The sequence below is a fragment of the Heterocephalus glaber genome, unplaced genomic scaffold (assembly GCF_053883595.1).
Source record: "Heterocephalus glaber isolate CG9 unplaced genomic scaffold, H.glaber_assembly_v1.0 deba00000942, whole genome shotgun sequence".
Classification (NCBI taxonomy): domain Eukaryota; kingdom Metazoa; phylum Chordata; class Mammalia; order Rodentia; family Bathyergidae; genus Heterocephalus; species Heterocephalus glaber.
In genome coordinates, this window is record NW_028258174.1 from 3,610,589 (window position 1) to 3,624,549 (window position 13,961).

Sequence of the window (13,961 nt, forward strand, 5' to 3'; positions counted from 1 at the left end):
AAGAAGATCCCTGTGAGTTCAAGGCCAGCCTGGGCTACATAGTGGGACCCTGTCTCAAAAGATAATTTTAGATAATTTAGGCTGAAAAAATTTATTAAAAATACATTTGCTGGAGGGCCAGGGATTTAGCTCAGTGGTGCCGGTGCCTGCCTGGCAAGCACAAGGTCCTGAGTTCGATCCCCAATACCGGAAAAAAAAAATACATTTGCTGGAGCCAGGTGCAGTAGCACTTGCCTATAATCTCAGCTACTTGGGATGCTGAGTAAGGAAGATCACTTGAGCCCAGAATGTCAAGACCAGTCTGGGCGACATAATGAGACCCTGTCTCAAATAAACAAGCAAGTTCACTAGTGGGTTGTATTAGTAAAGTGAGCCTCAGTTAACATCTTTGTTTCTTTGTTTATGATACTAAGAGTATCAAAATGGTGTTATAGGGACTTGTGTTGAATAGATTTAAATATGTTAATATGAACTCAAATAGAGACCAGGTGTATAAACCAAAGACACTGTCTCTCAATGTGCTAGTTTTTTACAGGGTTAGCCATTTGCTTGAATTCATCCTAGCACAATCTCATCATTTTTCCCTTGCCAATTATAGTCATCTGAGTTGACCTAAAACAAGCATTTCAGGGCCTTCAGGAACAGCTGCAAGAATTGCCTATCCAGTTCAGCTTTTGCTGCTTTACTAATTTTAACAGGAAGCATTATGGAGCACCACATTTGAATTACTATTTAATCTTCCATGTGAGGTTGATGCTAAGGAGTGAGCAGTGAGCCAGAGAGGTGGGTGGAAAGGTAAGTTGAAGGTAGACGATGCTAGGCATCATGTGACATTCTAACTTGTCTATTCTATTCTCTTAAAAAAGGCTTCAGGCAGGAAAGTAACATGGTTAGATTTTCATCTTAGATAAATAGCTTTATGGCCAGGTGGAGGATAGACAAAAAGGTGGAGGATGAGTTAAATCTGGACAAGTGAGAGACAACAGAACTACAACAGTGGTAGCAAAGACAGAAATCTACTGAGCTATTTCTACTTGGATATCTCATAAGCAACTTAATCTCAACATGTATAAAATGGAACTCACTTTCCTCCTAAATGGACCCCCTGCCACTCAGTGTCATGGGAAGTGATTGCACTATTTGATAACTAGTTCAAACCAAAAACTTTAGAGCCAATCATGCTTGTATTTTAAAATCTAATTAAATACTATTATCCTGTGGTTTCTAATTCCCTGATATCTCCCAAATCCATTTGTTTTTGTCACCTTCCCCTACCACATCATGCTCTACCATCATTTTTGCTTTTTCTTCTTTTTCTTTTAATTTCTTTTTGAGACAGGGTCTCACTATGTAGTTCAAGCTGGCCTTGAACTCCTTGTATAGCCCAGGCTGGCCTTAAACTCTTGGTGATCCTCCTGCCTCAGCATCTAAGAGCTGGGATTATAGGCCAGTGCTACACCTGGCTTCCACTATTATTTCTGCCATAGATCCATGGAACAACCTCCTAATTAATGTGGTACACACCACTGACCCTACACTTCCTTCTCCACCTTGCTTCCAGAATGATCCTTCTAACTCACTATCAAGCTTATCATCATCTCTTTCAGAAGTCCTCAGTGACGTCCCATTATTCCTAGGACAGAGTCTACAATCTTTAACAGGGCCTACAGGCCCTCTGAAGTCTGGATCCTACCTAACAACAGTTAAGAGTACCTAACATTACTGAGCAATTCTTTTGTGCTATGTGCTGCAAACATTATTTCACAGCAACATTGCGAGGCAGGAACTATTAACATCATCCTTTTGTTGCATATTTGGAAACTGAGTCAAGGAGAGATTATGTAATTTATCCACAGTTGTACAACTAATATTGGTTGTCTGACTCCACAACATCTGCTCTTAAATTTTCACACTACTGTTAAACTGTCTACCATATTGAACCACTTTCAGTTCCTAGAACTCATTCTCTCTCTCTTGCAATGAGGCCTTCACACATACTCTCCCCTATATCTAGACAATATTTATTCATTAAGTCTCTGCTTAAATCATTGCCTTGGGATAGTCTTTCTTTATTATCCACAATTAAAGTTTTTATTCATTTACTTCTTTATAGTCTGTCTCCTTCCAGTAGAATATCAAAATTGTTACCACTGGTCCTCAGTTCTTAGTATGAGGATTCTCCAGGGGTTCACTTAACATTTGTTTCAGGAATGCACACATGATGTGAGGGTAGAAACTCCCTAAAATGGAAATTTCATCTATCTAGACTGAAGAGAAACAGAAAGAAGGCAAAGATAAATTTGGTCATCCACTGGATATTTATTTTGTAGCTTTCAGGTCCCAGCCAGCACTCTTGAGAATTTACAGACCTCCTGGGGGAGACAAGACACATAAATATGCAATTATAGCACAATATACATAAAGTACCTCTTATAATCATGGGAGGAATAAAGCACATTAGATGCAGAAATGAAAAAGTGTAAATCTATAGGAAATCTTCACAGTAGAGGAAATTGTTGAAACTTTTGCAAGATGAGTGAATCTTGAAATATATTTCACAATAGTCCATGTATTTTACTTGTGCAAGGGGAGAAGCACCATTTACTACATATCTAGGCACTTTATATCTCATTTAATTCTCACAACAGTTCTGTTCTTATTTCTACCTTATAGATGAGAAAGTCCAAGCTAATAAAGATCAAGTAACCTGTCCAAGGTTATAGAAGTACATTAATAAAGGAGTAGAATTTTGAACCCAAGACTGACTCCAGTGCCCATTTATTACCATTTATATTGCAATCCTTTGACACAGTACTCTCCAGAGCCTGTTTACTTTTATTTTCAATACAATTCTTAACAAAATTGATTACCTAGTTTTCACTCTAATATAAATAAGCAAAAGGTCAGGAAGAGACCGAAGTATACTAACAGCAAGAGAAAGGAGAGAAAAACTATAAAAAATTGGACACAATTTTAAAACACATGGGCCATAAAGTTCTATATGTTCTGCAACAGTATTTGATGTGTATAATGATGACCCTACTATGAAAAAAATGATTGTTATAGTGACTACTGTCTACGAGACAGAAAAATAACTTTTTATACTTAAAACAGTAAACTTTAGGTATCTATAAAGTTAATTCGTCTCTGATAAAATGAATAGTAATGATTGTTTCCAAAGTATTCATGAGAAAAAAAATCCCAGTATCCTAGGGTTTTCATTTTATGGATATGATGACTTTTTTGTTGCTTTAAATTAAATCCAAGAGGGCTGGGGATTTAGCTCAGTGGTTTCATTGTCTGCTGTGCAAGCGGAAGGACCCAAGTTCGATCCCCAGTACCCAAAAAAAACCCAACAAAAATAAATTAAATTCAAGCCAGTACAGAAAAACTGTCAATCTAGCTTAAATATACACCCAAGTAAATTATACATTTAAGAAATTTCTCAGGCAAGGGATTTAGTTCAGAGGTAACGTTCCTGTCTTGAAAGCACAAGGTCCTGAGTTTGATCCCTGGTAACAAAAAAAAAATATTTCTCATACATTACCCTGAACAACACATATAGACTGACAAACATAAAAGTGTCACTGAACAGTCTTTAACATTTTCTAAAAACCTAATAAAACAAGATAAATTGATTAAATACAAAACAGGGGTGAGAGGGGGACCCTAATATTTTTAATCTGCTGCACTCCGTTTAAATAGGTATTCATATGAAAAACAAAGGAACCAATCCAGGCAATCACAGACAAAACTAGTTGAGTAATTTACCATCAATGTATTTTGACTACACCCTACCCAGGCCTGACTTTTCAACCTGAAGATGTCAGTTTCTTTATAACTTAACCTTTTATTACTTTATATAGTTCCCCCCACCCCCTTTTTTTTGGAAAAAGAAAAGGTTGCATTTAAAGAGCAAATCCCGTTTGGTTTTTGTTTTGTTTTTAAGAATAAGAGAAAAGTGTTCTACAAGCATCTTCAAGAAGCAGGCTAGAAAACATTTAATATCCTTTATGATTTTTAGAAACTTTCCACACAGAAAATAGTTTGTAACAATGTGAAAAGCACATCTGCTACTTTTTTTTTTTTTTTTTGCTACTCTTACAACATGTTAAAAGAAACAAAGAAAAATCCTACAATTAACTCTGTCACATACATATTTTTTTAGGAGCAATGCAGTTTTTGCCCAACTCTAGAAAAACAGTGCTGTACTTGTTTACTTATATTCTTGTCTAATTTTGGCCCCCAATTCAATGTTCTACGTAACGCTCTAAAGTAGTGAATTCACTGTAAGAGTTTATACAGTAACTTATTAGAAACAAAATCAATGTGAATAATCACAACAAAAATTTTTGCTCTATAGTTGTACTTCTAATACTCTTCCTTACCTGGACGCTCTTCAGAATAAACTCACTTTTCTCTCTTACATCTTTAAAGGGACACCTCTTAGACAGCATAAGCAGATGTGCAAGAAGCTTATTCAACTCATCCAAAGAAACAGCATTTGAAAGCTCGTCTGAAGGACGGTAAGTTGTCTCTTTCACTGAACGAAGACACTCGGTTTTTCTCAAAATGATTTGCCTAATGGTTTCCAGTGCTGTCTCTCTAGTAGTTGAATCTCTACTGCACAATCCATCCCATCTCACTTCATTCTCTCCTTCAGCCATGTCAATCAGTTTTTTCTTTCCAGTCTTCAGTCACCCTTCAGCATGCCCCAAAAGCACTGAGTATTTTTTTTAATGAAATTTCCAATAAATTCAGAGAAATCGAAACGTCACGAAAACACACGTCTGGGTTTCATTTAGGAATCAGAAGTGTCTTTTAAATTGATGTTTTGAACTGATCTACAAGATTAATCATCCTCTTACTCTCTCGTACACGAAGGGGCGGTCTTCTGGACAAAGATTGAAAAAAACAAAGTTGGAAAGTTGCAATCTTACAGCGCTGGCTTTGCTGGACAGGTAGTCTCGGCGAAGTGTTCTCTGTCTCGCCGGGTCAACGGATATCCTCACGGTGTGGAGCTGTCAAATCTGTGCTCTGTGCAAAAAGGCTGGTAACAGTTGAATGCTCTCCAGCCATTCGGTCTTTCCTTTTTTTTATCAGTGCAGCCACCAGTTCTCTCTGGTGTTCCCACTCCGCCCCTCCTCTGGCAATAGTCCCCGCCCTCCTCAGCTCCTCCCCAAACCTCAGCAGCCGGCCAGGCGCGGGCGAAGTGTTGCTGAACCCTAGAACCCTGGCTCCGGGCTGCGGCGGCCGAGCCTCAGAGCTCCTGAGGGGGACCTGAGGGAAAGCAAAGCAAGTCTCCAGCAATCCCTGTCTGGGTCGGCGGCAATGAAGAAGGGCGTCCTTGGCCCCGCCGCTTCGGTCCCTGTGCCCTCGCCAACTGCTACTAAGCCAGAGGGCACAGGTTAGCCCCGACAAACCTCGAGCACCGAGCTGGAGGATCTGCAAGGCCTGAGGCGCAGAGCCCGCCCCTTTGCCCAGCCCCATCGGTGGGATCGGCCCAGAGGGCGGGAGCAGGGAGGAGAGATGGGGTCCTTGCCCCCAGCCCCTCCTTTTTCTCTGCCGGGCCCAAACCGGGAGCTGCCTCTGCCCTAGGGCCTTCTTCCCCGCCCAGGCAGACGCGACCCGCCGAGGAAAAACCATTGGAAAAAGCCCCGCCCTCCGGCCGTCTACCTCCAGACCCTAAATCCGCCGTGCGCAGCCACCAGTCGCGGTAGATTGCTACGCATGCGTGAAAGCGAGCAGAGCGCCTGCGCCTTCGAGGTACTTAGCTTGCCGCTGAAGGCTTTTCGGTTCCCGGACGTTTTGGAGTCGTCGCCCTGGAGAATGGGAAGGAAAAGTAAGCAGTAGAAGTACAAGTACACTGAGATTTTTATCACAGCAGACAAGCACGCACATAAAGGGCACGACGACACTCCTTGAAGAAATTGAATCTAAGTTTAGGATTAGCCTAAAAAATACAGTGACGGCTTCTTTATTATGTTAAAGTCCAGATTTAAGTGGTGTAGGCAGGGTTAGGCTTCGCGTTGGCTTCTGGGAAATGTAGTTTTGCTACAGCCTGCGCTACTGTTTGCGACGGAAACTACAACCCCCAGGAGCCACCGCGACTTCGCCTGTCGCAGCCTGCAAATCAAAGGTTCTGGAGGCAGGAGTTGAGTCGGTCGGTCTGGTGAGTATTGTAGCCTTCGTTATTATTTTTCCTTTGATAGGAATGTTTCCTCTGAGATTTTGGAGACGAAGCCATATAGGGTTGCTGCCTTTACGTCGTTCTTTTGGGACTTTTTCCAAGACGTCTTTATGTGAGAAGGACTATTACACGTGCCCACGCCTGCGGGTGTGGTAAGGCGAGGATTTAGGGGCGAGGCAAGGATTTAGGGGTCGCGACCCCGGGGGCCAAAGGGAGCAGCCTAAGGCCAGCAAGAAGGATGCTGTGGAAATGGGGGCCCCGCGCTGCTACCTCTGCTTCTGCGCTTTTCATGTGGACAAGCGCGGGATGGACGGGGTCCTTGTGTACTTGCAAATTTGTTTGCCTTTGCATAGGATTGTTTTGATCTCAGTCAAATGAAATCCTAAACAGGGTTTTGAAAGCAAGTGGTCAAGTCCGTTTTGTATGAAAGAACTCCCAGTATTCTTAGATATGACTTATTGCAGGCTTTGAGGATACTTTGTGAATAATAATAAGTGCCCTATAAAAATCCCGAGTTTATTATCTTTAAACGATTTAGCCGTTTCTTTAAAGTTACTCCTGTGTTTTTCAAAGTCAGTATATATTTTTTTTTTTTTTTTTTTTTTTGGTGCTGGTCATCGAACTCAGGACCTTACGCTTGCAAAGCAGGCGGCGGCACCACTGAGCTAAATCCGCGGCCCAAAAGTCATTATTCTTGAGAAGATTCACGTTTGAGTGGCTATAAATGGATTGATAGATTAGGTTTTAATTCTTCACATTGCAGAATTGATGTATTTTTAACTTCTGGGGACTGAGTATATACAACAGTGAAACAGACACAGTCCTACCTCGTTAAAGAAACCAATGCTTAAACATAGAATTTGGCTAGAAGGATATCCCTTGCCCACTCTTGGGAAGATAGGGAAATCTTCATCCCCAGGAAGGGTGAGGACCAAAACAACAGCCCCTGTGTATTCAGTCAACGAATACCTGTTGAGTCCCTGCTATAGCAATATTTTGAAAGGTAGCATTGAGTACAGTACTGTATATCCATACTGTCATAGAGCTTGCATTCAACTAAGCAGGGAGAGTAAAAAGTATGTAAAATATATACTGTAGTAAGTGGAATGAAGGCAGATCCAGTAGAGAAAAATAAAAAACAACTAGGAAGGGGAATGAGGAGTGCCAAGTTGTGGGGAGCAATTTTCACTTTTAAATAAAGTGGTCAGAGAGATGAGGTAGGAGGGGAAGTAACCAGGTAGATTTCTGGGAGATCACTCAAGTGAAGAACAGCTATCACAAAGGCCTTGTGAGCAGCAGCATTCCTGGCCATTTGAGAAATAGCAAGGAGACTAATGAGACTCAATGATTGAGTCTCATGAGTAGACTCAAGTTCACTGAGTGCAGGAGAAAATAAGATGAAATCCCAAAGCAATACTGGTAGGGGGTCATGTAGGTGATTGAAAAGCCTTTGACTTTGATTGAGATGGGAAGCCATTGGAGGATTTTAAGTGATGAAGGTATGACCTGACTTTTAAAAATAATTTCTTCTTTTAAATTGTGTTTAGCATAACCATGGAAGCAAAGGTAGAAGCAGAGAGACTGGTTATGAATCCAAAGTAATAATCCGGGTGAGAGATGATTGTGGTGGTTTGAACCAGAGTGGTAACAATAGAAGCAGTGAGAAGAGGCTAGAAGCTAGATTTATTTGGATACCATAGCCAAAAGATTTTGCTAGAAGATTGAAGTGAGAGTGAAAGAGTCAAAAATGAGTCTGCAGTCTAACCTGAGCAAATAGAGGGAATCTGTTGTCCTGGAAAAGTGCAGATTTGTATGTGGAGCAAGGAATAGGTCAGTGATTTAGTTTGGCTATGCTAAGTTTGAGATGCCTCTAAAATATTAAAGTTGAGGTGTGATAGAGGGAGTTCAACAAATGAATCTGCAGAAGAAGGAGAAGATCTAGCTATAGATGTAATTTTGGATATCATACTATTTTCCCCCAGGACTGAGGATTGAACCCAGGGCCTTCACAGCAGGGCTCAAACTTGTGATCTGTCACCCTTAGCCTCCCAAAGTGCATTAGTGATGTTTTAGTATATGTGCTGTTGAAGTGAGCACTTAATTAGTCATATTTTGATAGTAGTTGTTGATATAACCAAAGGAAGCAGTTCATGGGAGTTTGCATGTACTTTATTTGAAAGGTGGTTATGGAGGAATAGTCAGTGAAGGAAGGAAAACTTTTTAAGTGTGGTATCCTAAAGGCCAACTGATGAAAAAGATTGAGAAAAGAGTGATGTTATGTTAAGTGTCTATCTAGGTCAAGTGAGATGAAGATTAATAATTGACCACTACTTTTACCATTGTGGAGATTGTTAAATAAAAATTATAGGAGACCATTTTCTAAAAAATTTTATTGGTAACATAATGGTAACATTCATTATAGGGAATTTGTACCCAATTCCCCTCCCTTTCAACCCCTCTTCCCCTCCTTATTTAAAAAAGCTTTGTTTCCATTTTTTTTTATTCCTTTTTTTTCTTGTCCCTTCTTTCCTTTTCCCCCTCCCCTGCCTTGTTCTCCTTCTCCTCTGAACATTTTCTTCCTGTTTCCCTACATGTATTATACATTTTGGTCCTTATTTATGCTTTCACTTTCTCACACCAGAGAAACAATGTGTCCAATTTCTTTCACTTAAGAGTATGGTCTCAACATGCATCCTTTTAGGTAGAAATGTTTCAAGGTTATCCTTCTTTATGTCAGAGTGGTACTCCATTGTATAAAAAACCCCCACATCTTCTTTGTCCATTCATTGGTTGATGGCATTTGGACTGTTTTCAAGATTTAGCTATTACAGACTGTGCTGGTATAAACATGGGTGTGCATATATTGCTCTAGTATGACGCTTTTAATTCGTTCAGGAAGATACCAAGAAGGGGAACAGTTGGGTCAAATGGGACCTCTAGTTTTAGTTTCTTGAGGAATCTCCACACTGATTTCCACAGTGATTATACCAGTCTACACTCCCACCAACAGTGGAGAAGGGTTCCTTTTTCCCCACAGCCCCTCCAGCATTTGTTATTGGTTGATTTCTTGGTGGCTCTCATTCTTCCTTTTGTGAGATGGAATCTCATTGTTGTTTTAATTCGCATCTCTCAAATGACCAGTGATACAGAACATTTTTTCATATATTTATTTGCTGTTTTCACTTACTCATTTGAGAAATGTCTATTCATTTCAGATGCTCATTTTTGGATTGGGTCTTTAAATTTGGTTGGGCTGATTTTTTTTTGAGTTCTTTATATATTCTAGATATTAGTCCTTTGTCTCAGGAACAGCTAGCAAAAATTTTTCCCACTCTGTGGGTTGTCTCTTCACTCTGTTGGTAGTTTCTCTTGCTGTGCAAAAGCTTTTTAATAAGATGAGATCCTAGTTGTTGACTCTGTGATATTTCCTGTGCGATCAGGTTTTTGTTCATAAAATCTTTTCATACACTAATGTCTTTAAGGGTTCTACTTATTCTGTCTTCCAGCAGATTAAGAGTTTCTGTTCTAATATTTAGATCTTTGATTCATTTTGATTTTAGTTTAGTGCATGGTGAAAGATATGGGTCTAGTTTTAATCTTCGGCATATGGAAAGCCAGTTTATGGTATATGGAAAGCTACCACCATTTATTAAAGAGGCTTTCTTGCAGTAAAGATGTTTGACTCCTTTGTCAAAGATAAGAAGGCTGAGTATATTTGGAGTTGTTTCTGCATCTTCTAATCTGTTCTATCGATCTTGTAGTCTTTTTTTGGGCCAATGTCATGCTGAATAAAATAAAATAAAAAATAAAAATATCATGATAGCTTTGTAGTATAATTTAAAGTCAGGGATTGTAATGCTCCGTCTTGCCTTTGTTGCCCAGAATCGCTTTTGCTATTCTGGATCTCTTCTGGTTCCAAATGAATTTTAAGATTGTTTTTTCTAATTCTGTGAGATATAGTATTGGTATTTTGATCGGAATTGCATTAAATCTATATAACAATTTTGAAAGTATGGCCATTTTCACTACATTGTTTCTTCCTAACCAAGAACAAGGGATATCTTTCCATTTTCTGATATCCTCTTCGATCCCCTTTTTCAGAGTACTGTGGTTTACAATGTAAAGGTGTTTTACTTCCTTCATTAGATTGATTCCTAGATATTTCATTTTTTTGGATGCTATTGTGATAGGTGTTGTTTCTCTAACTTCTCAGTGAGTTTGTTATTTGTGTACAAGAATGCTATTGATTTTTGAGTGTTGACTTTATATCCAGCTATGCTACTGAATTTGGTTATTAAATCTAGAAGTCTTTGGTGGAGTTTTTGGAGTCTTCTATGTACAGTATCATGTCATCTATAAATAATGATAATTTAACTTCTTCCTTTCCTACCTTATTTCTGCATCTATTGAGATGATCATGTGGTTTTTATCCTTGGATTTGTTAGTATGGTGTATTACATTTATTGATTTGCATATGTTGAACCATCCCTCCATCCCTGGGATGAATCCTGCTTGGTCATGGTCTATAATCTTGATAATCGGCTGCGTTCTGTTTGCTAGTATCTTATTGAGGATTTTTGCATCTATGTTCATTAGAGAGATGGACCTTTTTTGGTTGGATCCTTCTCTGGTTTTGGAATCATGGTAATGCTTGCTTCCAGGAATGAGTTTGGGAATATTGCTTCCCTTTCAGTTTCATTGAATATTGCTTCCCTTTCAATTTCAAGAGTTTGAGAAATAGTGGCAGTAAGTCTTCTCTAAATTTCTTGTAGAATTCGGCAGGGGGTCCATCAGGGCCTGGACTTTTCTTTGTTGGTGGGTTTTTAATTACAACTTCAATTTCATCCCCTGATACTGATTTATTTAGAATTTTTATATCTTCTTGATTCAGCTTTGGTAATTCATATGTATCTAGGAATCTGTCCATTTCTTCTGTGTTTTCCATCTTATTAGAATGTAGGTTCTAGAAGTAGTTATTGATGATCTTCTGGATTTCTGCAGGATCTGTTGTGATTTCACTCTTTTCTTTCCTAATTACATGGATTTGAGTTTTTTCTTTCCCTTTTTAATAAGGTTGGCTAAGGGTTTGTCAGTTTTATTTAATCTTTCAAAGAACCATCTCTTCAACTCATTGATTCTTTGTATTATTTTCTTAGTTTCCATTGCAGTAATTTCTGCTATGATTTTTATAATTTCCTCTCTCATATGAACTTTGGGCTTGAATTGCTTTTCTTTTTCTAGAAGCTTGAGGTTAACATAAGGTTGTTTATTTATCCGTAAATTCTGGTATGTTGTTTTGGCATTATCATTTTATTGTAGAAACTGTCTAATTTCTGCTTTAATGTCATCTTTGACCCATTGGTTGTTCAGGAGGGTGTTATTTAATTTCCATGTATTTATGAATTTCATATGATTTCTTTTGCCACTGATTTCCAACTTCATTGCACTATGGTCTGATAATATGCATGGGATAATTTCAGTTCCTTTATATTTGCTTAAGCATGGTCTGTGAGCTAGTATGTGGTCTGTTTTGGAGAATCTTCCATGTGCAGCTGAGAAGAATGTGTATTCTGATGTTGTGAGGTGGAGTACTCTGTAGAGATCTACTAAGTCCATTTGTTGAAAAGTGTGGTTCAGTTCTGACATTTCTTTGTTGATTTCTTTTTTGTCTAGTTGACCTATTTGTGACAGTAGGGTATTGAGGTCCCCCATTACAATTGTATTAGTGCTTATTTGATTTTTAGTGTCCATTAATATTTGTTTTATATAGTTGGATATGCTGGTATTTGGTTCTTATATATTTTTAATTGTTATCTCTTCCTCTTGGATTGTTCCCTTTACAAGGATGTAGTGACCTTCTTTGTCTCTTCTGATCAATCTTGGCTTGAAATCCACTTTGTCTGCAAATAGCTACCCTGCTTTTTTTCCAGGTTCCTGTTGCATAGAATATTGTTTTCTAGGCTTTGACTTTCAGTCTGTGAATTTGTTTTTTATTAAATGTGTTTCTTGTGTGCAGCATATTGTTGGATCTTGCTTCTTGATCCTTTCTGCCAGTCTGTTTCTTTTGGTTGGTGAATTGAGACCATTTACATTGATGATTATAACTGATATGTATTGACTTATCCTTATTGTGTTATTTTCCTGTTGTTGGTGTCATCCCCCACCCCACCCCGTGTAATTTCTTGCCTTGCCTGGTGGATTCATTATTTTGGGGTTCATGAGTCCTTGTTATCTCTTTCTAGAGTATCCTTCAGAACATTTTGGTGTGCTGGTTTGGTGGTCATGAATTTCTTCAGATGTTCTTTGTCACAGAAGTATCTTATTTCTCCATCAATTTTGAAAGACAGTTTTGCAGGGTACATCAGTCTGGGTTAGAGGTTGTTTTCTTTTAGGGCTTGAAAGACTTCACCCCACACTGTCCATGACTTGAATGTTTGTTTTGAGAAGTCTGCTGTGATCCTGATGGGCTTTTCTTCATAGATGATTTGTTTCTTTTCTCTAACAGCTTTTAATATTCTTTTCTTGTATTGAATTTCTGGAATTTTGCCTGTTATATGCCTTGGTGTAGATTTTTTTTTTTCAATCATGGCTAATTGGAGTTCTATATGCCTCACTTATCTGTATGTCAAATGCTTTTTCTCTGCTTGGGAAGTTTTCTGCCATTACTTCTGTGAACAGGTTTTTTATACAATTTGCACTATCTCCTGCTTTTTCAGTGACTCCAATCCATCTTATGTTATTCTTTACATCATCTAGCAGCTGTTGGATTGATTTTTAAGAAATCTTTCTTTTCATGATCGCTGTGATCCTTTCTTCTATATCTGATATTCTGTCCTCACATTGATTCATTCTGCTGTGTACACTTTCAATGGAATTTTTTCTCTTTTTTTCTTTTTGGTACTGGGGATCAAACTTGGGACCTTGAGCTTGCAAGGCAGGTGGTGGAACCACTGAGCTAAATCCCCAGCCCTCCAATGGAATTTTTAATCTCCTGGATATCTGTTTGAATCTGTTACATGGATTCCATTTTCATGGTTTCCATCATTTTCCTAAGCTTCTCTGTTTTTGCTTTTTGTTTTTTAAATCTATACCTGCTCTAGAGTCACTAACCAAGTCTTTCATTATGGTCACTGTCCCTGTAATTATCTAAGAAATTATTTCTGATTTGATTTTTTTTTTTTTGAGAGCCTCATTCATCTGCTTTATTACTTCTGCTCTTACCACTTCAGAGAGTTCAGGTGGGTGGCTTTCATATTGTACTACCTCATTGCCCTCTGGGTTTGCCTTTGGTGAGCTGGAAGTCTGGGGTTGCATCTTGTTTAAGTGTCTTCTCATTTTTTTTTTAATTTATTTTTTTAGTTTAATTCCTGGGTTGATTCTTGTAAATTGCTTAAGACAAGTAGCTTTTTTGTTAATATTTAGAACCCTTAGGAAATAACTACTTCTCAGAGATGTCTTCCAGGTGTAGTTGGCTTTTGGGTTTTGAGTGTGTTGCAAGATCCTACCTCTTCAATTTATTGGAGATGAGAAGCTGCTGCCTATTTGGCCTAGCCCCTGGTTCTTTGGTACTGGCCTATAGTATTGTTTATGACCCTGAGGCAGTTTTAGTCTTGCAATACCAGGAAGAACAACTGATTAAAACAGTTATGTTACTTTGGCTAAAGTAGTACAGTCAGCAATAACAATAGCATCAAGCATAGCCTAGAAAATGACACACTGGTAACTTTTGATTTTCTACCTTTAACCATGTGAACTATATTTGTGGTTATAC

General features: G+C 38.7%; 2 protein-coding genes across 10 annotated transcripts in view; one reads left to right on the plus strand and one right to left on the minus strand.

Moving 5' to 3' along the window:
• The window catches only part of Sesn1 (sestrin 1), a 102,189-nt gene extending 97,004 nt beyond the window's left edge, over positions 1–5,185 (minus strand). For both annotated transcript variants that reach the window (XM_021251525.2, XM_004873958.4), the window contains exon 1: positions 4,389–5,185. In XM_021251525.2, the coding sequence (XP_021107184.1) occupies positions 4,389–4,667 (279 nt within the window). In that variant the 5' untranslated portion in view covers positions 4,668–5,185. The remainder of the gene's footprint in view (positions 1–4,388) is intronic.
• A 456-nt stretch (positions 5,186–5,641) lies between these two features.
• The window catches only part of Cep57l1 (centrosomal protein 57 like 1), an 82,853-nt gene continuing 74,533 nt past the window's right edge, over positions 5,642–13,961 (plus strand). For 3 of the 8 annotated variants that reach the window (XR_015450313.1, XM_087208665.1, XM_087208661.1), the window contains exon 1: positions 5,642–5,766. Coding sequence is in view for 3 of the 8 variants with exons in the window: in XM_087208665.1 (XP_087064791.1) it covers positions 5,731–5,766 (36 nt within the window). In the remaining 5 variants the exon portion in view is untranslated. Of the gene's footprint in view, positions 5,843–5,994; positions 6,173–13,961 lie in introns of those variants that run through there. The other 5 variants (XM_013068958.3, XM_087208664.1, XM_021251527.2 and 2 more) reach the window with 5 other exon arrangements.